The 25,332-nt window shown below is 37.3% G+C and overlaps 2 protein-coding genes across 8 annotated transcripts; one reads left to right on the top strand and one right to left on the bottom strand.

Annotated features, from left to right (window-relative positions):
- Positions 1-86: 86 nt before the first annotated feature.
- Positions 87-7,829, bottom strand: LOC113112969 (creatine kinase B-type). 3 transcript variants are annotated; one of them, XM_026278984.1, is made up of 8 exons: positions 7,748-7,829; positions 3,405-3,592; positions 3,107-3,261; positions 2,745-2,877; positions 2,033-2,204; positions 1,413-1,536; positions 553-742; positions 87-448 (listed from the first exon to the last, which is right to left on the bottom strand). In XM_026278984.1, exons 1-8 carry the CDS (start codon positions 7,756-7,758, stop codon positions 270-272), a joined length of 1,152 nt encoding a protein of 383 aa, XP_026134769.1. In that variant the 5' UTR covers positions 7,759-7,829; the 3' UTR covers positions 87-269. The 3 variants fall into 3 exon arrangements, with proteins under 3 accessions (XP_026134769.1, XP_026134770.1, XP_026134768.1); XM_026278985.1 differs by lacking the exons at positions 3,405-3,592; positions 7,748-7,829 and adding exons at positions 3,987-4,191; positions 5,512-5,659; XM_026278983.1 differs by lacking the exon at positions 7,748-7,829 and having other exon boundaries at positions 3,405-3,627.
- LOC113112970 (tRNA (adenine(58)-N(1))-methyltransferase catalytic subunit TRMT61A-like) lies at positions 7,121-21,609 on the top strand. Of its 5 annotated transcripts, none has more exons than XM_026278986.1 (5): positions 7,289-7,357; positions 7,738-7,811; positions 8,315-8,704; positions 12,249-12,515; positions 18,853-21,609. In XM_026278986.1, the coding sequence occupies exons 3-5, from the start codon at positions 8,374-8,376 to the stop codon at positions 19,167-19,169; spliced, it is 915 nt and encodes a 304-aa protein (XP_026134771.1). In that variant the 5' UTR covers positions 7,289-7,357; positions 7,738-7,811; positions 8,315-8,373; the 3' UTR covers positions 19,170-21,609. The 5 variants fall into 5 exon arrangements, with proteins under 5 accessions (XP_026134776.1, XP_026134775.1, XP_026134771.1 ...); XM_026278987.1 differs by having other exon boundaries at positions 7,292-7,357; positions 8,320-8,704; XM_026278991.1 differs by lacking the exon at positions 7,738-7,811 and having other exon boundaries at positions 7,121-7,357; positions 8,320-8,704.
- Positions 21,610-25,332: the final 3,723 nt, after the last annotated feature.

Here is a 25,332-nt window from a genome sequence, read left to right as displayed (position 1 = left end):
TTTTTTTTTTGTTTTTTTCTGACTCAACAACTTTGAGAGCTTTATATAAAGATGATAGAACAGGGAAGAAAGACAAAAAGCAGGTCAACATGGACCAAATTTTATTCTCAGACATTCTCATCCATATGTTGCCCTGTGACATCTGTAAGTGTAACAAAAACAGAGACAATGGACCCTTAAATAAATCATGTCTTCTAAGAACAAGTCAAAAACAGTCAGTAAACAAAGGTGAGGGGAACAGGAGAGGGAAGTGAGGTGTTGAAGAGAGTCTACTTTTGGGCAGGCATGAGGTCCTCAATGGCCTGGCCTTTCTCTAGCCGTTTCTCCATCTCTATCAGGAGTTTGACTCCATCCACCACCATCTGCATCAGCTCCACCTCAGAGAAGCCCAGGCGGTCAGCGTTGGAGATGTCAAAAACACCACCCACAGCCGCAGTGTCTACACCACCTAATGAACAAAGACACCACTTACTTATTGACATCGGTTTACACTAGATTTCGGTTCATGGCAATCAGTATTGTGTGGTTTAGATCTACTGTCTCGGTTCCTACCTGTTCCACGTTTCTGCAGTCTCAGTCTCTTGAGGATCTCCTCAAACTGGCGGTATTTGCTGAGATTAGGGAGTTTGACGTGCACTCCTGCGCGCAGGCCCGTGCCCAGGTTAGATGGGCAGGTGAGGACGTAGCCAAGATGCTCGTTCCACATGAACGCGTGTCCCTTGTTTTTGAACAACTCCTCGATCTGAAAGAACAAGCAGTTAGCGTTTCTTGCAGCTCTGTTCAAACCCTTAGCTATCTAGTCTTTTGCACACACCAGAAATAAGAGCAAGCACGTTTATGACAGAATAACAATGATAAGGTCACAGGAATGATATGTGGCCTATTTCACTAAGCCAGTTTCAGCAGCTTAATGTTTGCAATCTCCAGACTTTTAGGTTCAGGAAGATGGATTTGCTCACATTTGGACCAATTAGATTTGAGCAAAGTGATATATCTACAGTGGTCAAGAGTGCTTTTTGGATACTTTTACTTCATACAAATATTTTATAACCTTACTGCGTTACATTTTGACAATATTGATCTTTAAATTTTATGATAAGTTCATGCAAATAAAGCTTTTAAAAGGTTTATAGCGGGTGTTGTGAACCTGCTGAAACTGATCTAAACCAGATTTGTTAAGTTTCGTCAGCTCCAAACCAACTTTGAAACTCAGACTTTGTTCAACTAGGTACTTTCACTTTTCACTCATGAATGATAAAAACTTTGACAGCTAATCAGAATCCACTTGAGATATTAAAAAGTTTGAGATATTAAAGCTGCATCACTGCATCAGAACATTAGAGTGCATTAGTGTGGGCGGTAATATGGTTATCATTCGTGGATGGACCTTTAGTATCACAGTGATGGAATACCTTAGAGAGACCTGTGCAGAAACGAGTGAAGACCTCCTTCATGTTGCCACCTTTCTGCATGGAGATGACACGCAGGTGGTCCTCCTCATTCACCCACACAAGGAATGTCTTGTTATCATTGTGCCTGGAGAGGAGGAGAAAATAAGTGAGGGAATATTATATATAACATGCACAGAAATGCAATACTTAACTACACTTACAGGATCTTTGTTACACATTGCATTTACTTATTACAGTAATAACAGTAAATTATGCATACTGTAATTACATGTAACTAACCCTAAACCAAATCCTAATCTTAAACCTATATTAAGTACATGTCAATTAATGTTACTCAGAACTCAAAATGTGTAATTACACAGTAAGATGGACACCTGAAAACCACATAAGATGTGAAGCTAGAATAAAATGTCAGATCAAAAATTAAGTTTCACCCAAAATTCTATTAATGTCAAGTCAATACTAAACACCAAACAGTTAAGAATTTTCTGCTTGTGATACCTGTCTTTGAAGAATATGAAACAAACTGACAGGAAGTAGGTTACTTCTCTATTAAAAAAAAAAAAAAAAAAAAACGCTTTAAAAGCAGCTCAAGCAGTGCATTAATCCTGAACACTGACCAGATGCCCCTGGCGTCAGGCCAATCCCGAGCCATCCCTGAGGCCAGCAGCAGGGGAGACACAGGCTTGTCAAACAGGAAATGGTCATCGATGAGCTGCTGCTGTTCAGCCTCTGACATGTTTTTCAGGGCGTAGTATTTTCCTTTGAGATCCCCAGTCAGAGCACCTAGAGCTACAGACAGAGTAAACCGATCTGTGAGTAAATCCTAGATCTTTTTTTGGTTTGTTTGATTTCAGATAAATTATTTCTAAAGAAACATCATCGAAAACGGATTACAAAGGTCTAAAAAGGAATATTTATGTTGGTCCAGTCATAGCTGACAATGCTCATCACCACAAGAGGGAGCCTACGATTCAGGAACATAAATACTGCATCCCTACTTCATTTGCCAACCTATACTGAGCCCTTGGTTTATGAAGGAAAAAAGGGCATCATAATGCATTTAAATATAAATGGCCAAATGAATCTTTTTAAACGTTCACAATGTAGTTGCAGATTAAATCAATATTTTTCATCAGATATTGATTATTAATCACACCCTTTAACTAAACTTAATCATTAGTCTCACACATATTTGTGGTTTTTAAATACTTTTTGTGTGTGTAGCAGTGATATTTTTAGCAGCAGTATTAAATCAGTATAGTATTGCAGCAGACGTTTCATCCTGTTTCAAATAAACCAATGTTTACTGCGGCGCTCCAGGAGACATACCATCCACAGAGAGGTTCTCAACAGCTCTTCTCTCTCCACGACTGCAGTGGGGCGGCAGGCAGAATCCACGGATGCTCCTGCCTGTTCTGACGCGAGAGCTCAGCACGTAATTGGCATCCAGATCATCACCGCCCTACAGAAACGGAAAGTTTTAGTCTTTAAACAAGCAATACCACTGTTCCAAATTTTGTGATCAGTGAGTTGTTTTGGACCCCGCTGACTTTAAATATATGGACAAAAACATTCTTTAAAATATCTTTGGTAATGTTATGCAGAAGAAAAAGTCTAACACTTTTGGAATGACATGAGGGTGAGCAAATGATAGAATACTTTTTGGGTCATCTGTCCCTTTAACTTCATACCTTGAGGTTACTGGGGTTGAGGTCGGTCTTGTGTTTGTCTGTGGGTTTGTATCCTCCATGTCTGTCCTGAATAACAGGGTCCAGCAGATCCTTGAACACCTCATAGGTCTCCTCATCCCCAGCCACACAACCCACAGTCTTAATGAAGGGGTGGCCTGAGGTGGAAAACAAGTCCATGTACACAAATTAGTAGCAATGCACATCAGATGCCAAAAAATATAAAAACATGTTTAATATCATCTGACTTCCCTTAGGACTCTCTAACCCTGGCCCTGACTGACTATGCGTGTTCTTTTACCAGGATTATCTACTCCAGTCTGAATGACGTTATCTATGGTGAAGCCGTTGGGTGTGCAGCGCTGACGGAGGCGCTTGTACATGTCCAGAGTGAGGTACTTGGCCATATAATTATTGTGCTGTGTGATGTCTGGATACTCTTCCTCAGCTGGCCGCTGCTTGATGGTCAACCTGGCTAGTTTAGCATTGCTAAATAAAAACAACAACATATGGGGTGTAAAATACCACGCACTGCTGTCGAAGGATGTAGTCACCTGTTCTGATTTGGTTTGAATGGGTAAGCACCATTTACGCGGTTAAATTGGTCCAAAAGAAAAGATCAAGTTCATGATATTTTTCAGGCCATGTCTTTCATGTGGCTATGCTAGAATTGGATTGTACATGCCTCTGCATTTTGCACAGACAGGTTGGTCTTAAACTGTTTTTATTCAGTGATCTCTGCACTAAAACATTGAGTCAGCAAGGTCACCGTTCAACGCCCAATGAAAATCATACTACTTTTTGTTCGCAATGCACCTATGTTTTCTAAAATGACACGAGAAGGGGTCTTTTGGAGGACTTAGAGTTATTTTAGGGTCTTTACCTGGGTTATCTACCCCGGTCTGGATTACATCATCCAGTGTAAACCCACTGGGGGTCTGTTTGGAGCGCAGCTTCTCATATAGCGCCGGTGTGAGAACCTTGGCCATATAGTTGTTGTGCTTGCTGAGGTCGGGATATTCCTGCTCAGAGGAGTACTTCGTCTTCAGCTGGTTGTGACTGTTCCCGAAAGGCATGGTTGCTGTTCCCTGAGTGTGGTGGGATTGGGATTGAAAAATAATGGTGGTTACACTGAATGTGAAAGAATGGCAAGAGGTTCCACACTAATATATATATATATATATATATATATATATATATATATATATATATATATATATATATATATATATATATATATATATATTCCTACATTTCTATACAACTAAAAAGGTCAAACGATATATATGACGAATTTGTGCTAGGGTTCAAGTAAGTAGTCACAGGGTTGGGAATATATTTACAGTACATAGAAGGCATCATTAAAGGACTGAATCTAGATTGTGACGAATGAATCCTATTAACTGATTCTTTTATAGAATCAAACACATACAATGAACAAATGAGTGACTCTATGAGCCGATTCTTTGTCATGAATCAAAGAGGCATTAGTCTGAGTTTATAGAATCAATCCGACTTATGCATGAACCGAAAGTTATTACTTTCGTTATTTCTAACTGGAAAATGAACCAAGAACTCTGACTTTACATGTTGTGAAAAGTTTTTGTCTCAAAATACGTACTTGAAATCATTGTCAAAAATGGTTTTTGCTATATCGGTTAAAATCTGAAACGATGTCATCAGTTGGTAGCAAACGGATGATGGCAGTAAATGGAATATAAAAAACAAATAAATCACTCCCAAATGTTTAATACTTAAAACTACTAACGTTAAATGAACATCGTTAAGAGGAATCTCCATCGAAGAAAAAAAAAAAAGTTAAGTTACATTTCCCATTCCTTCTTGAAGGGTGCAGTAGGGAAAGCTCGCCAGTTGGTGCAGATCTGTTTCAACACCCATCCTTGTGCTGTAGCCTACACTGAAATGCTCAAACTTAGCTCGCCAGATGGTGCAGATATGTTTCAACACCCATCCTTGTGCTGTACACTGAAATGCTCAAACTTTCGTATGCTATCGAAGCTATTTCGGTTTCGTACGATAGATGCTATCGATGACTTAAAACTGGGCGTTCACGGAGATTATACACCACGACTTAAATATGGGACGCTTTCTTTCACAAAGCCCTAGAAATGTTCAGAAACTGCATGATACAGTTTAATACCTCAAATTATTAGAGATCGTTTTTGACATATTCATCTCTAACACAGAGCCGATCGAACCCTCTCCATGCGTCTAATGTCCTTCACACGGAGATGCGCTGAAAGCCAATACTTACCGATCAAAAACTTATCCAGAATCATTCAGCGCCGTTTATAAAGGATCTTCTTTTACTTAATTGCATTTTAAATGCCAATCTCGCTTAAGCTCCGAGTTTAATGAGAGAAGAAAACTTCCCGATGAAGACTTACCGTGGGTTATGGGCTGCTAGAGTTAGACTGAGCTGAGACAAAGATCTCTGTGTGGCGTCTGATGGCTCTCCAGCACTAGATCGTGATGTTTTATAGTACAGGAAAGCACCTCCCATCGGCTGCTATTTGCAGTCCATTCATCCCATTGGAAGAGCTTGATATTGGAATCATTTTGACTGCTCACAACAAATATGTAGCATATATAATAATGTATGTAAATATATAATGATGACATAGAATAGAGATGAAATATAAATTTAATTGAATCAAGTTTATATCCTAGTCAAGTAATACTCGTGCACTTGACTTGGAAAAGTTTTTGACCTGTAAAAAAATAAAATAAAATAAATAAATGACGACTTATATAGGACTTTCAATAGATTAAGATGTAATAATTTAACTTTTATAAAAAACAAAGAAAACAAACAACATTTTTATACGTTACATACATGTGGATGTCCATGTGTTGCTGCTTGTCACCCACACTATTGATTGTTTTTGCCTAAAGGTATCTTTAATAATAATTATTATATAAACTGAATGTCAGACGGGCCGGTCTGAGTATTTCACAATCTGCCCAGTTACTGGGATTTTCACGCACAACCATTTCTAGGGTTTACAAAGAATGGTGTGAAAAGGGAAAAACATCCAGTATGCACCAGTCCTGTAGGTGAAAATGCCTTGTTGATGCTAGAGGTCAGAGGAGAATGGGCCGACTGATTCAAGCTGATAGAAGAGCAACTTTGACTGAAATAACCACTCGTTACAACCGAGGTATGCAGCAAAGCATTTGTGAAGCCACAACACGCACAACCTTGAGGCAGATGGGCTACAACAGCAGAAGACCCCACCGGGTACCACTCATCTCCACTACAAATAGGAAAAGGAGGCTACAATTTGCACGAGCTCACCAAAATTGGACCGTTGAAGACTGGAAAAAATGTTGCCTGGTCTGATGAGTCTCGACTTCTGTTGAGACATTCAGATGGTAGAGTCAGAATTTGACCTGGCCTCCACAGTCACCGGACCTGAACCCAATCCAGATGGTTTAGGGGTGAGCTGGACCACAGACAGAAGGCAAAAGGGCCAACAAGTGCTAAGCATCTCTCGGGGAACTCCTTCAAGACTGTTGGAAGACCATTTCAGGTGACTACCTCTTGAAGCTCATCAAGAGAATGCCAAGAGTGTGCAAAGCAGTAATCAAAGCAAAAGGTGGCTACTTTGAAGAACCTAGAATATGACATATTTTCAGTTGTTTCACACTTTTTTGTTATGTATATAATTCCACATGTGTTAATTCATAGTTTTGATGCCTTCAGTGTGAATCTACAATTTTCATAGTCATGAAAATAAAGAAAACTCTTTGAATGCGAAGGTGTGTCCAAACTTTTGGTCTGTACTGTGTATATATATATATTAATAATGCAAAATGATATATAATATGAGGTGACATAACAGGAGCACATTACTGATTTGAAAGGATACTTCAGCTTTATTTGGGTTGTGGGACTGTAAAACACTATCTTAGTGAATCTAAAGTTAAACCAGCACGCACATATTTGATTTCTGCAACAGATGCTTCTTTAAAATACTCCTACGTCATTCTCCCGAGACAGACTGAGTCGTGACGTTATGCGACTAGCGTAGATTTGTAAATGGAGAGCACCGCGTTCACATCACGTTTCAAATGCGGGTTGAGTCCAGGCACATGATGTACAGAGCCGCTCCGTGGACCGCGTCTGCACCTAATTCACGGATACACGCTGTTTATCAAATTAACTAGCCGCACACACGTGCTGTCTCTGCTCCTTCCCAAACATAAAACTACATCATTGCCAAAGGAACGGTGAGTTTCCGAGTCTTTCTTTTTGTTAAACATATCGATGTAACTTACGTTCAAACGTGTCACGCGTTTCCATTTCATCAACGAACGTGGAACATTAATGTTTACTTATTGAAAATAAATAAGTTTTCTCGCGATGTAATGGATGGCACCTTAAAACGTGTTATTTCATATTCAGTGTAGCCCTCAGGAAACATGCTGTTTGTAAAAAGATTTATATCTGTGCTCTCATATAATCGAAGTCGCGTTTTAGCCTTTTTATACAGTCTGTTTTTAGCCACTCCGTTTCTCCTGTTCGTCTCATTAAGGACAGCGACCTTGCTGAGTCTTACACATAAAATAATAAAAATGTTCACAAAGATGTTTAAATGCATTGTTTACAGGTTAACTTACATCTGCCCCATTTGTTTTGCTGTTATGAGCCGTCTCAGGACTGCAGGAACACACACAGGCACTGGTAATGTAATGTTGAGTCTAACGGACACTAACGGTTACAAACATTTAAATCAAAATACACACTGACTGGACTTTGAGTAGTTGACGTATAACATGGTAATAAATATTTATTTATTTATTTTATCAGTCTGTAGGTATGTGTACGTATTAACCTATAAATAAAAGATAACCGTGTTATACGTCAATAAAAAAATGATGACTGTATTTTACGTCAAATTTTTTAATTGCTTTATCCTGCGGTTGTGTTTAGTCAATTTACTCTTAACAGAGTTTGACCAGAGAGAACATTTCTAGTCTAAGGTTTATAGAAACACAACGATATATATATATATATATATATATATATATATATATATATATATATATATATATATATATATAAGTTATTATGAATACTCACTTAAGTCTATAAAGTATATAAGGGCATGTAAATATGACGGTGAATGTTTTGTCTTCCAGCTTATGAAGATAATGTGTTCATTCATGTGTTTTTATTTATGGCAGAACAGTTTTGAATCATCGGAGGCCACACTCTTCACTGAAGCTGAACCCTGCTGTACCTCATGAGTTTTGTGGAGTACTCCGAGATAATCCAAGAAGGGGATGTGGTCATTATCTTCCTGGGTCATGAGTCCATGATGCCTGTTATGGTTCAGTCAGGAGCTCAGACGCAAACCCGCTATGGGGTCATCCGGCACTCCAGCGACCTGATCGGACAGCGGTTTGGGTCCAAAGTGACCTGCAGTAAGGGTGGTTGGGTTTATGTGCTTCACCCCACACCAGAGCTGTGGACTGTCAACCTTCCCCACCGAACACAGATCCTCTACACTACAGACATCGCTAACATCACACTGATGCTGGAGCTCAAACCAGGCTCTGTCGTCTGCGAGTCAGGTAACAATGAGTCTTTCTTCATTTTTTTTTTTTTTTTTTTTTTTAGAGATCTTCAATACTTATATCTTCAAGGGTTACAGAATTAGATTTGACTTAACAAATCAAACAAATCCACTCAGGCACACTAATCATCTATGTCAACTTAGGCTTTAAAACGGTGTGTCTATTTGCACGACAACGATTGTACAAAAAATTGAAAGGTTTTAGCATACAGATTAAAAGATCATCAAAAACGATTCCCGTTTAAATAGATGAGTGAAAATGACAAAAAAATGCTGTATTATGCATGCCAGGCCAATAGTTGGCGATGTCACTTTGTAAAAAAACACTATGTGTCTACACACATAAAAAGGGAAATATTTAAATGTATGTTTTGATAATAACCTCCTTTGATAAATTCTTATAGACCGAACACCTAATTTTCATGGGTACGACCTCACTGTTTTCAGAAATTTTCATGTTCTTAGTATACAATACTAGGCAGTAACTTTAATATTTTTTTAAAAACTTCACTTCAGTTCTCGCTATTTATGTTTCCAAATTACCACTGTCGTGTAAATGAACGACCAAAATGCATTAAAAAAATTTATTGTCTTAGTTAAAAATGGTGTCGTGTGTAAATACCTGAGTTCATGAAGTGCATGCACAAGAAAGCGTGTCATCAGGAGCAAACAGCAAATCACCAATAAAATAAATAAATAAATAAAATCAGTTTGTGCAAACTAATGTAATACTTATCTGGCTAGTGAACTAAACTGGCTTCATGCTATAAGCCCCATGACAGCATGTCTCAACATGTAGAAATATGCTACTTTCAACTTCCGTTTAGTTTAAAATCAGTTTAGCTTGTCTAGAAGAAACTTTGTAATGCTTGTCGTATAAATTGAAGCCCAAATATTCCATCAAATTACATCTTGTAAAACACTGTTACTGTTTTCCCTTGTTTTAACCTGTTGTCTGTCTCTGTGCGTTTTGGAAATTCTTCGAATTTTAGGCTTGTACTTCTGTAATGGGAAATTATTTAACACATTTGCATTTCCATGATTCTCTGATGTTGGTAATTGGTTACATGACATGCATGTGAGTAGAAAATAAATGCATTATATATAGAATGGTACACACAACCACCTATTTTTTTTTTCTTTATATATTGGAATTTGACCTGTTATATGACATTTTATTCATAAACAAATTTCATGTCTCATATTGCTACTTCTGAGACATCCAGAGGCAAAGATAAATTACTTTACTGCTTATGGAAATAGATACTTTTAAGGGTTTTCAGACTTATGCTGTAAACAACTGCCCACAAAAATGTTGACAATTATGTGAATAAAATAGTGAACCTAGCGCAAATTGCATTCCCAAATGCATATTAAATTCACAGATAGAGTTTGTGAGAAGCAGCATTTACTGTGAACCCAGCTGCTCTGAAATAACGCAAGTGTGTAAATGAAAAATAAAAATAACACACATTGCCACTCTTCACCCAGCATAACAGATTGTATTTCTGTATTGTACTACTTTGTATTCTGTTCTTTGTAGAAAGCTCAGAATAGAAGTGAATCCAACTTTATCTGCATACATGTAATTCATAATTCGGAAACATCTTTCATGTTGGCAAGTTTTGCACTTAACATGCAAGCAACTTAGCATATGTGGGCTTTTTTTTTGTCACTTCATTTGACCAGAAGCACTAACACAGCATTAGTTTTCTCAGAAGCTCTAAACAGACACGCCTGAGCATTGAATCTCTAACATAAGTTTCTGTTTATAGAACATCTAGCACATTAAAAACTGTCTTGCTGCATCGTAAAAAACACCTTTTTTTTTTTCATGAGTCAGAAACATCTTTCATGTTGGCAAGTTTTGCTTAACATTGAATAAAGCAACTATCTATCACTGAGAGAGAAGCTTTTTAGCATATGTGGTCTTGTTTTCACCTCATTTGACCAGAAGCACTAACTCTGCATTAGTGCTCTCAGAAGCTTTAAACTGACATGCCTGAGCATTGAAGCTCTAAAATAAGTTTCTGTTTATAGAACATCTCACATAGAACATCTTTGGCATAGCAAAAAAACATTTTTCATACGGTACGCTCATGAAAAGCAATTATATAGATATCACGCTTATTTAAACTGCTATGAAACAATGTCTATTGTAAAGATTGAGTTAGGTTGTGGTGGGTGTCTGAGCAGTGTTCAGTCGAGGCTGACTGTGCCACAGATTTGGTTGGTATATGTGCAGTATTGATGCTTTATTATCATTCAAGGATAATGTTAGAGATTTCTTTGGAAACGTTCTGTGTGTTCTTTCTCCCCTACTGAGCCTCTTGTCTTACGTCAGTGATTCTGTTCTATCTGAATGCAATGCTGTTGACCAAACATTGACCCTATTGTTGCTATGAGAACTGCTAATGGGTTCTTGAAGAGGAAGAAGGGGCATTAACACCAGAATGTGTTAACATTCATGTTCATGCACACGTGACTGCTGTATTTAACTTTAAACTACCACTTATATAAGCATGTGTTTTTTTGATTAAGGTCAATATTTCCCTTAATTAGAGGTTTTCTGTTATTGGTATATTCATGGTAGTGGACAGAATTCTAAACATTCATGTAATATTTCTGCTGTTCTCTTGTGGAAATATTAGTGATGCTTGCTTTTGCCATTTATTGCAGTTAAGTCGCCTTTATTTATATTGTGCTCTATACAGTACAGATCGTGTCAAAGCAGCTTTACAGTGTTAAACAGGAAAACGTGCTGATAATGCAAAAGGACAAGAGAAAACAGTCCGTTTTTCAGTTAGTATGTGCAAAAGCACACAATAGTGCAGTGAACTGAAAAATGTAGATCATGAGACTGTGTGCATGTGCAAGACACTATGGTGTTGTCAGTTTCTCTGTAAATAACCTTTTTCTCCCTTTAATATAGGCAGAATTGTTTTTATTTTGATTCTTCTATAAATCTGAATCTTCTTGTGTATGTAAAGATGGTCTAGTTGCACAGAGGAGGGTACTGACTACATTTATGTACACATTTTCTAATTCCACAGGTCATTTTGTAATTAAGCTTATGCCTTTATTCTGAAAAAGGGGTTCATTACAAAGGTATTCCAGTAGCAATTAAAAATGTAATCACCGGTAACTCCCTTTTTACACAGATTTAAAGATTGTTTATGGTGCATATTATGACCCAAATTATGTATAAATATATGCCAGTTGTGGTATTGAGATTTCTAAATAATAAATTGGCTTAAAACAGTTGATCAAAATTGATGTGAATAAAAATTAAATGCTGATCATGTCTTTTGGGAAAACGTATGTTTTAATTTTACAGTCTCTTTATAAACTTTGTGAAGTTTGAATATTTTGGTGGAGTAGAATTTCAGCGGTGGGACAGAAATCTCTCCGGTTAAAATAAAATATCTTTATTTGTGTTTCAAAGAGTAACCAAAGTCTTACTGGTGAGTTAGTTAATATCAAACTCGGACCTCTTAGTCCCATGGCTTGCTATCACAGTAGATGTTGTGCCTGTCTTCCAGGTACAGGCAGCGGCTCTCTGTCTCACTCTATTCTGCGGACCATTGCTCCCACCGGCCACCTGCACACAGTGGAGTTCCACGCTCAGCGAGCTGAAAAGGCCATCCAGGAGTTCAAGGAGCACAAGGTGTCTCACCTGGTTACTGTTAGAAACCAGGATGTGTGCAAGGATGGCTTTGGCATCACCGGAATAGCCGATGCAGTGTTTTTAGACATCCCCTCTCCATGGGAGGCAATCACACATGCCAAGAGCGCCATTAAATGCAAAGGTGAGAGCGCACAACTGTGAGATAACTAAAGCAACATTACCATATTAATGCTAAATGTCATGTGTTACTCTGTCCCCATGACTTCCTCACACATGAAGCCACTGAAATGAGTCTTCAAGTTACAAGATAGAAATACCACAGTTATGAACTCACAACTTCAGTTCAGACACGAAAGTGGTTCTAGCACAAAAATGAACAGTTTGCACACACTTATTAAAAGTACTATGTAATTATGGTACTTTGATTCAATATATTACTGTGGTACTATATTTATGTTGTGTTCCAATGTACTTCAAAGAATAACATAGTGAAATAATGATATATTTTCAAAAGAAAAAACTATGGTGACTCCATGTTTAAAGTTGCAGTGTGTAATATCTTCCTTAAAGGGATAGTTTATCCAAAAAAAAGAAAATTTATTATAATTTATCATAATTGACTCATCCTGAAGTTGTTCCAAACCTGTTTGAGTTTTCTTTCTTCTGTTGAGAACAAAAGAATGAAGTAGTAAAGATATTTTGAATGATGTTTATAACCAAACAGTGGATGGTAGCCATTGACTTCCATTGTATTTTCTTCCATACTGTTGAATTCAATGGTTACCGTCTATTGTTTGGTTACCAACATTATTCAAAATACCTTCTTTTGTTCTCATCAGAAGAATGAAACTCATACCGGTTTGGAACAACTTGAGGGTTTTCGTTTTCAAATGTACATTTTTGTCTGAACTATCTCTTTAACTCCCCTCGTCTGCCATTGACTTAAAAGAAATGACCAGATAACCTCCAGGGAACAGGAGGTTTGGTGTGAGAATCATAATAATTGATTTAAATCTGTATTCTATGTTGGTTTTCATCTCTGTTATGGATGCAGTGTCTGTGAACCATTAACAGAGGGCCATTACTCTCCATATTTGCATCTTGGTTTTATCTTTGGCTTGAGTTTTCCCAGTTTGAACAGCTTTCATAGCTTGTGTGTGTGTGCATCTGTTTTGTCTGTGGTCTAAATGATCATTCTGATGAAACAAATATTTGGTTTCATCGAGTGGCCATGTCAGAACTGGTCTTTTCAGAAGTGACCTGACCACTTTGGCAAGTGGCTGTTTCTATAGGAACCACTACCCACTTTGTCCTGCTGGGCATGCCCAGACTAGTCAGTATCCCAGTAAGGGGTCAGCAATGGATTATTCTCGTGCGTAGGTAAAATATTGAAAGGAATTTTCATAAAAGGCACAGCCCTTGGCTTTTAACCTATCACTTTACCTTCTTGGTACAGGATGAAGCTGAGATGTAGTTAAACGATTCGTTTATTGGCAACAGGTGCTGGGATTTAATACATTTGAGAAAAATTCATTTGACAGACCATACTTTACAAACTCTTTGGAAATTGTATGGGTATATTGCTCATGAGTTCACAAAAAATTATAAAACAATTTATTTAAAACGTTTGGATGAATTAACGGTGCATAGAATGGATAACTGCTTTTACATTGGCATAATTGAATAATAACAGTTCTGTACAAGGTAATGACATACCGTGAGCCTCAAACACCAATCTTGTGCATGCAAAAGACCAATAAATAATAGGCAAATCAGAACATAACACTGACTGTGACATTACAGTCGGGATCACTTATAGTTACGCCCATCATTATACCCACCCACCCAAGTTCTATGTCAGCCGAACCTGCACAGCTGAATCATCAGAAGCTATGCAGGTATTGTAAAAAACAAGCAAGGATAGTGAAAATGGCAGATCGTGCCAATAAATGTTATGTTCCAGGCTGTGCAGGGGATGTGATGTGCAGGATGGGTTGGTGTCTGTGTTCAGAAAGGCACGGAAAACAAATACACGTTCTAATAAAATAACGTGAGCCACTAAAGGTACATTGTTAGCTGCTTGCTGGCTTTAGCCTGTTACATTACAGTACATGAGATTTCACTTACCACATTAACAGAGTAAGGAAAGATGACTGAGGATGATGTCAATGATTTACAGATCTTGAGCACCACTGACAAGCATCTGATCTTGTAAAATGTGTGGTAAGTGCTGGCGCTGTAGTTTACACAGAGCACGTGCAATCACAAAGCTCAAAAGTAAAAGGAAAAAGTGATTGTGCATTCAAAAGCAGTTTCAATGCCTTGTTCAGAGAGGATCTCCTGGACATCTTTTTTTCAAAGTCTCTCTGTCTCATGTAATTGGAATTTTTGCCTTCCTTTACACTACACCCCCTCTTGGAGACTCACAATCTGATTTGTAATATACACACATGCTGAATGTTTTGGCTGGCAGGGTAATGACCATAAAGGGGCAGGCAGAGAGACTTAAGTGAGCATAGGGATTGCTCTGTGAAGCTCAGACACGCATCTGTTGGCCTCTTTCTGTTTCTTTCGACTTGTGTTGTGCAATATGTATCAGTTCTCAGCACAGAAAAGCACAGCTTTGTCTGTGTAAGCTGTGGTTAACTACAAGCCAGTTGTTGGCCTGATAGTTGGTCTTGTTTTCTGGTTTAAGTTCCCAGAGAATCCCAGATGCTGGTGTGGCTCCTTTCTTTCCCAGAGCCCAGTTGCCAGGAGACCCAATGTCTCTGTTTATGACCGTTTTCATGGAAAGGCCTTATTTGTCAGAGGAATGACACAATAAACATCTCTCTCTGGCTTGAAATATACTTCTGTTAGTGCTCTTCATTGACAGTCTTTAGCCATACATCACCCTGTTTCAAATTCTAGAAGCTGCCTACATATGCAGAATTTCAAGGCATCAGCAGTGCACTCAAAAAGAGACTAAGAACCCTTCTTTTGGATGAATTCAAAAGGCTAGATTTAAAACACTACGCCAACTTTGTAAATAGTTTGAGAAAAAATAGGAATCACACACAAGTTGTCAAACACAACACACACACAGACCCATACAAACATGTGCCTTGTTCCCAGGAGAGGTGTAACAAATAAAACAATGATTTCTTGCATCACATTGGTAAAAAATATTACACAGTGTTTGCTGTCCTCCAAATCAATACAATCACATAATACATTCCTATTCCGTTGCAAAAAACAAAACAAAAACAACAATCTAAAGACTATACATGAGTTTTTGCACAGACTTATGCCCAATTTGTTGTCTGGAGGACTCAACACTAGTTGCTGAAAATCAAACCCAGTCAGCAGAATTTTGCGTATTTGTATGATGGGCACAGACTTCCATTTGATTCATAGAAAAAAAAATATTTTTAGAGAAAACAAAACAAAACTGAGGTCCAGTCCAAACCTAACATTCAGCCAGGCGCAAACAGATGAAAAATGCATTAATGAGATCCCACCTTTCATTACCAATTTGCCAAAACCTAAAAGAGTTATGAATTTCCATAGTATGTTGGAGGAAAACACTGTAAGCATGTTTAATATTTTAAGTAGATTTTAGAACATATGTTGATTTCATTTGTCATGTGTCTCCTAGAAACAAGGTGAAGGTTTTTGTTCTGACTTTTGTTACAAAGTCATCATGTGTATGATACCTAGTGCTCTTTTTTTCCAGATTTTACAAATTGTAGTTCTATAATGAATGTTGAAAGTAAGGGTGGAGGTCATGGTGAATTAAGTGAATGTGATTTGAATTGAATCTAAAAAAAACAGATCCAAAGAGTCTTCCTCATTATACTCCTCTCCTCACAGCATTGTGTCTATCTTCTTACTCTGATCAGCAGTGGCTATTCTTGTGCATGTTAGTAATACCACCTTTAGTCCAAATTCCCTCCATTTGTGTTAGTGGAGAAAGATGACAAAGGAGTGGAAGAGAATCACCGTCTCAGACCCTTAAACACCCTTCCTCTGTTTATCCAGGTTATTATAAGACCGTTTAACAGTAAGGCAAGAATATGCAAACAAGAGCATGTTGACTGCTCTCTGACCCTTTACATATGTTTCCAGTAATAAGGAACCGTATTCTGTACATCACTTCCTGACTATTCTCAGCAGGCCTGCATGAAATCTGCACCCACAGAGGTTGCTGAAATCTCTGCAGATTTCTCTTTTTACTGTTTTAGTTGTTTGAGCAGCCTAACAGAGTATGACGTAACTATTGGCTCAGCCAATAATGTGATTTTTGGGGTGGGCTTCTTACAGTGGCAGTTAAGGGGTGTGTTTGAGACTTGTTTGAAGACAGTAATCCGTTTTGCAGTTGGGTTTGATGCTCCTAGTAAAATACTTCAGCTTTGCATCCACTCCACAGAATTCTGCAGATTTACTCCTGAAAGGAATGCAGAACATATGTGGAATATCAATTTCTGGGTCTACTAATAAGTTTAAAACAGTTACTGATTTGTGGCTCTACATATAAAACTAAAAACAAGGTCTCAGTTGCACTTCCTTTAAAAAGCACTGAATAAAAATGTTCTTGTTCCATGTTCCCCATTTCTAGATTCAGTCTTGACATTAGCCACAATAGTTAACTTCCCTTTTGGGTGTTTGATAAGGTTTTACAAATAGTAACGTTTGTTACTGTTCAACAGGGAGATTCAATAAAACTACTAAGAAACCGATATTTATGTTTGCACAGAATGTAACCCAAGTGCTAGATATGTGTGTATTCATTCAGTGGTTTGATAAGGAACAGATGCAAGCTTAAGGCCAAAGTTAGTCATAGGCAGTAATACAGAGATCCAAACATTATTAAAGCTGCAGTAGGTAACTTTTGTAAATATATTTTTTTTACATATTTGTTAAACCTGTCATTATGTCCTCACAGTAGAATATGAGACGAATAATCAGTGAAAAAAAATCAAGCTCCTCTGGCTCCTCCCAGTGGTCCTATTGCCATTTGCAGAAATTCATCCGCTCCCGGTAAGAAACAACCAATCAGAGCTGTGGTCCGTAACTTTGTTTTTGTTCAAAATGTAGAAAAATGTATATAAGCGAGTACACCATGAATCCATTTTCTAAACCGTGTTTTTAGCTTGTCCTGAATCACTAGGGTGCACCTATAATAAGTGTTTATATTCGGACTATTTTAGATTGCTTCGGGAATATCGCGGCGGAGTAACCCAGTACCTTTGTGATTCTTCATAGACATAAACAGAGAGAAGTAGTTCCGGCTACGATGTTCTTCCGCAAGACACAAGCAGTTCTGTTTATTAACCGCTAGACCGTCAAAAGTTACCTACCGCAGCTTTAAAGAACCATTTCTGGAGGTTTTCTAAAGTTTTATTCCACTAGGTCCATGAAAATACATGCTGAAGTGTCATTTTCTGATGTAAGGTTTCACTACGAATCCTAAATTTCAAAGTATACTTTGGTGTTTTGCTCATATGCACAGCCATTCAGAGTATACTCCTGTTGATTGTGAATTGTGAAGTGACATTCAGCCAAGTATGGTGACCCATACTCAGAATTCGTGCTCTGCATTTAACCCATTCAAAGTGCACACACACAGCAGTGAACACACACACACACACACACACACACTGTGAACACACACCCGGAGCAGTGGGCAGCCATTTATGCTGCGGCGCGTGGGGAGCAGTTGGGGGGATCGGTGCCTTGCTCAAGGACACCTCAGTCGTGGTATTGCCGGCCTGAGAAACGAACCCACAACCTTAGGGTTAGGAGTCAAACTCTCTAACCACTAGGCCACGACTTAATGTGTGCAAACACAGGTGCTCGACAAGTACAATATAAGGATTCATTCTTTGTCCAGTGATTTGCACGTTTTCTCTCCAAAAGTTCAGTAAATAAAATAATGCTAAAAAATTTACTCGTTTAAACTAGAGTTTGGTTGTAAATCACCTGACCCAGTTTGTTGTTTTACCATTGAAGACAGAAAACGGAAGAGACAGAACAACAAATTACTGTAGATGTAATAACTATGGACACCTTTTTAAAAATACATTTGTTTTCGTTCGTAACTTCTGGAGCAAAATAGTGCAGAAACTAGTTGTTTCCAAAGCGCCAAGACAGAATGGCTCACGTGTCTACTTCTCAGGAACGTAATGCAAAGGTTCAAAAGAATGTGGGAGTTAGTTTCTGCCGAAGGCAAATGAGGAAATGAAAAATAAATTCAGTCATGCTTATTAGGACAGTGAATGAGAAAAGGCATAAAAACAGTTTGACCAATATTTGTCATTCGGTTCACATCAGAAACAAAACTTCTGAGTTTGCATGAACCATACCTTAAATCACCCATTTTAGGTGGAATACAACTTGTGGATGCGTATCTGAGCTGAGAAAACATCAGAGGTTTGTTCATTTGGATAACGTGAATGACATTTTTAGGTGGTTTTCACTCTAGACAGCAGTCAATAATTAACTTACTGCTTCTCTTTTCTTCTTGGCTTTGTCTTCAGGAGGTCGTATCTGTTCCTTCTCGCCATGTATAGAGCAGGTCCAGAGGACTTGTGAGGCATTATTGGACCATGGCTTTGAGGAGATCTGCACACTGGAGGTTCTGCTCCGGGTACATGACGTTCGTACTGTCACTCTGCCCTCACCAGACTTCGGACCGGAGGAGGACTCCAGGAGCAGCCAGGTGGCTTCAGATCTTAGTCAAGATGAAGTCCCAAACTCTGGGAACACCTCTGTGATCTGCAGGACTGCCACACCTCCCAGAGAAATGGCAGGACACACAGGATACCTCACCTTTGCTACCAAACCACGTGACTAGAGGCATAATTGAAGCTGATGGAGACTGTTGTAGAGTTTAAAGGGATACTTCACCCCAAAATGAAAATTGTCATTAATCACTTACCCCCATGTCGTTCCAAACCCACAAAAGTTTAGTTCATCTTCGGAACAAAATTTAAGATATTTTAGATGAAAACCGGGAGGCTTGAGACGGTCTCATAGATTGGCAAGTAAATAACAGTGTCAAGGTCCAGTTAAGTATGAAAAGCATCGTCATAATAGTCCATCTCCCATCACTGTTTCAACCGTAATGTTATGAAACGACGAGAATACTGTTTGTTAGCGAAGAAAAAAACAAAAATGGATTCAACAATTCCTTTGTCAACAGTCTTCTCTGTGTCTCTCCACATCACTCAAACTGCCTACGCTCTTCTGTGTCAGCCGCGCCATAAGGATTTCTACTTGATTTCACAAGGTTTCTATGTGTATTTAGGCTTTTATTTGAAAGAAAACAGTGCATCCTTGTGGCGTGGCTGAAACAGAAGGCTGTTTGAGTGATGTGGAGAGACACAGAGGAGACTTTTCGACAAAGGAATTGTTAAATAAAGTCGTTATTTTTGTTTTCACTTACAAACAGTATTATTGTTGCTTCGTAACGTAACGGTTGAACCACTGATGGCAGATGGACTATTCTGAAGATGCTTTTCATACTTTTCTGGACTCTTACAGTGTAACTAACTTGGCGGTCTATGGGACAGTCTCAAGATTTCATCTAAAATATCTTAAATTATGTTCTGAAGACGAAAGAAGATTTTACGGGTTTGGAACGACATGGAGGTAAGTGATTAATGACAAAATGTTCATTTTGGGGTGGAATATTCCTTTAAGAATAAATGCAGACTCTCTAAATATCTTGAATGTAAGGACGTCACCTGAACACACCTTTGTATAGTCTTTTTTTTGTTAGCTTTATTTAGTTATAAAAAAGAACGGTTAACAGCTAGATGGGCTTTTACATTAATTTATAAGTTCATGATATATAAAAACTCAGTACAGGTTGATGCTCCATTGTTTATTGTTTGCCTTTTTTTTTTAGTTGATTGTTTTACTACAATAAATTATATTGGAATGGAGAAAAAACCCTATCTTCATAGTTTCTTTCTCTTGTGCTCTTTACATGGTGGCTTTGTATGACTGTCAGCTGCTGAATGCAGCTAGTACACAGATATCTGTCCCCTCATAGAGAACACAAGATAGAGTGACTTGGAAATTTATGCTCCCCATGACGGGTTTTATTTTAGAGCAGAATGTCAGACAACATCATGAAAGCTTTGATTGTGGTGTTTCCATTTGTGTTCATTTATGTGGTGATAGCAGTGTCTTTCCACTGGTGCTCTCAGTTCAAGGCTGTTACGGCCTGTTTTGTATCTGTTGTGTATATTACTTTCTTGTATGTGGAATGTAAGATACTGAAGAACAATGTGCCAACATCTGGTACGTTATATCTGAAATTATCTGCTAAGAGATCTTCTATTAATGTCTCCATAAAAGGTGTTCCTTCTGCAATCTGAGATTTTCACGGATGCTGTACAGAGGTGGATTTATTTCTTATTCTCTCACTCTCTCAAATGCTCAGTGTGTTATTAACCTTTTGCGCTCGATTTTTGGGAAACAAGGATGGTAAGGATGGTCTAATAGTCAGAAATATAGTTACAAGCTGTGTTTGGAATGGTTTAGTAGCATATTGTACATGATATAGTTAATACCGCCTGCTATAAAAAAAAAAAAAAGTTAATCGGGATGCATTAGGCAACGTTAATAGTTTAAACATTGATAAGTTATACCATTTCATTGCACGTGAGGTTCAGTGGTCGGTTGCCATCTTGGGAATGATAAATGTTGATACTATAAAAGCCTATAATTATTTTCACGTGATGATTATAAATGGTATTAAAATGTAGAGAGAAAAACATTAAAATCAATAGTTTATATATATATATATATATATATAATTCATTATTTTTCTCAAAATTCTAAAAACAATACCCCATAATGACAATGTGAAAGAAGTTCTTTGCAATAAAAATACACGTACACAAGTTTTCACATGGCTTTGCTCCCCTTTGGCACCAATTGTGGTGTTGCATATAATCCCTTAAACCCTTCTCTAGGCAAAGGGTTTGTAATAAAAAAAAAAATAGACTGTTGCCATGGTCACATGATTTGTTAATGCAAGTAGCGGTGTTAGTTTTCACAGAAAACAATATACAATGGATAAGAAAAACAAAAAAGAAAACTTTATATGAAAGAGAAGGACCAGATGACACAGAAACTCAAATTGTTAATCAAAACAAAAAATTCCAAAAAATTATTTACTCACCCACTTTTATGCATCTTTGATTAAATAAAGATCTCTCATAATTTCTGTCCATGTAGAGTTTCTCAGGTACTAGTGTGAATAAATATATATTTAAAAGAAAGAGAAGATAGTCTATGCATGATGTTTTATTTGTATCCAAAACACAGATTCAAATCAATACTTAATTTGTACAAGTACAATATTATTTATTTCAGTGTTGCACACCTGATTTTTCATCATCATTACTCTTTAGTGTGCCATGATCCTTCAGGAATAATTCTAATATGTTGATTTGCTGGTCAAGAAACATTTCTTATCAATGTTCAAAACGGTTGTTATGCTTAATATTTTTCTGGAAACCATGATTTTTTTTTTTTAATGAATCACATTTATTTGAATGAAATGTTACTCATTTAAAAGTTTAAATTCCTTTGAAAAAGTCTCCAAACTTTTGAATGGTAGTTGTAGTGTTTTTAGCACATTCTCATTGGTATAGGTCTCTCTGTCCACTCTTTACTCTCAGATCCTGCAGTTCAGCCCTTAATCCAGGAGCTGGGAGGAGAAAAAGTACAGTAAATCGAGTACATAGACCGCTTGTGCTGATGATACTTTGGGCTTTCAAAACACTTGCACAAGCTCAATTTATCAGCCAGGACTTCCTTGCCATATACATGGTACCAAGCACACTTCTAGAAGTATCAGAGCGATAAACGTAGTTTAAGAACTGCTCATTAGCTCAGTATAAAACAATAGATGGAACGTCTCCAACTTGACAGGAAAACAAAGGTGTGTGCGTTTGATTTTTGAGTTTTAGGTGGATATCATTGAGTGTATTGTTCTGAGAAAGGAGAGCAGGATGATGTTATTTGGTGACTGATTATTAATAAAAAAAAAAAGTGCTATTGAGTAAATGTCTCAAAACGTCAGCTTAAAGTATGCACTGTATGAGTTTAGTGGAGTGCAATAACATGCCTGCAGCTTGTAGCTTTCTCTGATTAAAAAAACCCCAAAGAGCTAGAGAATAATAAAATGAACTGAGCATAAACCCTTTGTTCACTATGAGAATATTCTGTTTAATAATAAACTCATAAGTGCATGTCTTCAGGTTAGAAATCCTGATTTTAAATCCAGATCTTATTGTTCAGCTTCCCCTTGGTTTAAAAGGCCTCAAGCCCGTTCAGATATGTGATTTTTTTCTCAAGCCCGTTCAGATATGTGATTTTTTTCTCAAGCCAGTTCAGATATGTGATTTTGTATGATCAGTGACCAGTATGATTTTCATTATTCCCTATTTCGGTTTAATCACAGGTCTAAAGTTTAAGACAAATTATTCTTCTCATAAAATCATTTCTTGTTTTTGTTTCCTGTCTTATTCTCTTAATATATTCTGGTGTTTTACATTAAGATGTTCTTACAGTGCTCAATCAAGCCTTTATTTAATATTTTCCCTACCAGTTTATGAGGCTAGAGGTTTTCTGTCTGTGGAGTCTTTGATTCAGTTTTATTATTTGTTCAGTGCCATTTTTAAATTTCTAATTGTTTTATGCAAAGGCAAGGCCACAACAATATACAGAGATCAGATTTGCCCATAATTCAGATTTGTTGTCTGCCCTGAGAATGTCACATTCACTCCAGATCTGTGCCTCAGATGCTCCTCAAGTGCTCTCTTTAGCTCATAATAATTGAAAGGATGCAGTTTGGATCCAATAGTTCACAATTTATATTTCTCCCTCTTCTGATTCAGAGATTGAGAAATCTGTGTCGATTCCAGTAGTATTTCATATACTGCTCGGACAGGGAGGGAGGATGAACATTAATTATGTCAATGAAAGGTCAGTCAGTTTGTCTCCGCACTCCCACTGACCCACAATTTGCTCTCTGATTTTCTGATCATATTTCATGTTCAAATAGCAAGAGCTAATGAAACTGCAATCAGATATTTGGTTTTATGCAATTCCTGTTCACACACAAGATTCTTGGTTGATATACAGTCATGGACAAAAATGTTGGCACCCTTGGTAAATATAATCAAAGAAGGCTGTGAAAATTAATCTGCATTGTTAATCCTTTTGATCTTTTATTAAAATAATTTTAAAAAGTCTAACCTTTCATTGGATAATAATAATTTAAAATGGGGAGAAATTTCATTATGAAATAAATGTTTTTCTCTAATACACATTGGCAACAATTAACGGCCCCCTTTAATTCAACACTTTTCGAAACCTTCATTTGACAGTTAGAAAGATCCAAACATGGCCCATTATAAGATTTCTGACAGAGTCAGTCACTTTTCCTTTTTTTCAATCTGTTGGTATTTGATCGAATCCATGATGCCATGTATCTAAATAAGATGTCCAGGACCTGCAGCAGAAATATAGGCACACAACATCAAAAATACAACAGTATATTTTATTGTACACATGGGGTACTTTTTATCTCTGTGTTCACCATATCCTTCTTGAGTGATTGCTGCTTAAAAGCTAATTTTTTAGTTTCATCTGACCATAGATTGGAGTTTGTTTTTGGATGAGCTAAGATAATTTTTCTTGAAACCCTCCCAAACAACATGTGGTGATGTAGGTGCTGTTTTTTTTAAGGTTTTCTAAACCTGAGACTCAACTATTTACTGCAGTTCTCCAGCTGTGGTCCTTTCCCCACTTAAACTCTCCTTCTCACCATGCATTAGGACGATATAGACACACGTCCTCTTTCAGGCAGTTTCGTAACATTTTATGTTGATTGGAAATCCTTAATTATTGTCCTGATGGTGGAAATGGAAATTTTCACTGCTCTAGCTCTTTTCTTAAAGCCACTTCACTCGTTTGTGAAGCTCAGTTATCTTTTACTACACATCAGGAATATATACTTTGGTTTTTCTCTTTGTGATTGATGATTAAGGGCATTTGAGCTTTGTTTTCCCTCCTATTTATATTTCTGTGAAACAGGAAGTCATGGCTGGATAATTTCATGTTCATAATCATCCTGGAGTCCGCAAAATTGTGAATATGAATGGGAATATATACTTCAGAAATATTTTACTCAAAATAATTTCTAGGGGTGCCAATAATTGTGTCCAACTTTTATTTGAGAAAAACATTTATTCCAGAATGATATTTCCCCCCATTTTAAATTCTTAATATCCAATGGAAGTTAAGATTTTTGTGATTTTCTTTTAAATAAAAGATCAAAAAGATTAAGAATGCAGATTAATTTGCACAGCCTCCTTTGATCATATTTACCAAGGGTGCCAATATTTTTGCCCATGACTGTATATACACATATCCTGTTAACTGAAATCTGAAATGAAATATAATTATTTAACAAAAAACTTTAATTTAATATAAGATAAAAAGAAAAATGTGTACTGTAAGTTAAAGCACTAAACTTAAAAATAAAAATAAAGCCAGTTACAGTCTTTTAAATGAAATGTTCCCTCCTGGAGGAGTCACCTGCCCAACTCAATCCGAGCAGCTGAGCCCTGTGTTTTCTTTTTATTTATTATATCATTTAAAAAAAAACCTTGCTACGTGTACTGCTTTTAAGCTAACTGAGACTTGTTAGCACTTGTATGTCATTGCTCTTTTGTTGATTTTGATGGCTTCCATTGTGCTTATTTGTAAGTCGCTTTGGATAAAAGCATCTGCTAAATGACTGAATGTAAAAGTAAACCCACTACTGGCTGTGTTTTGTGGTTGTTTTATATATAGGTCAGAGTATAGAATCAAGTAAGTCTCTTCCTGTCAGTCTCTTCCTGTCTGTGTGGGTTTCACTTTGGTACAGTGGAGCAGTTTTAATTCCCTGTTTAGCTCTTCAGTTTTAATCTGAAGTGTTTAGTCATGCTCAT

Source organism: Carassius auratus, chromosome 13 (assembly GCF_003368295.1).
Source record: "Carassius auratus strain Wakin chromosome 13, ASM336829v1, whole genome shotgun sequence".
NCBI lineage: Eukaryota > Metazoa > Chordata > Actinopteri > Cypriniformes > Cyprinidae > Carassius > Carassius auratus.
This window is presented reverse-complemented; position numbering and strand designations above follow the sequence as displayed.

Bases quoted from the DNA above. Each gene is read 5' to 3' on its own strand.
- LOC113112969 (XM_026278983.1), bottom strand. From the start codon at position 3,612: ATGTTGTTGTTTTTATTTAGCAATGCTAAACTAGCCAGGTTGACCATC. The intron at 2,205-2,744 runs GTATGTCTCCTG...CTCTGTCTGTAG, and splicing joins TGAGAACCTCTCTGTGGATG to CTCTAGGTGCTCTGACTGGG. The intron at 1,537-2,032 runs GTCAGTGTTCAG...CCTCCTCTCCAG, and splicing joins CCTGACGCCAGGGGCATCTG to GCACAATGATAACAAGACAT.
- LOC113112970 (XM_026278991.1), top strand. From the start codon at position 8,374: ATGAGTTTTGTGGAGTACTCCGAGATAATCCAAGAAGGGGATGTGGTC. The intron at 8,705-12,248 runs GTAACAATGAGT...CCTGTCTTCCAG, and splicing joins CTCTGTCGTCTGCGAGTCAG to GTACAGGCAGCGGCTCTCTG. The intron at 12,516-18,852 runs GTGAGAGCGCAC...CTTTGTCTTCAG, and splicing joins GAGCGCCATTAAATGCAAAG to GAGGTCGTATCTGTTCCTTC.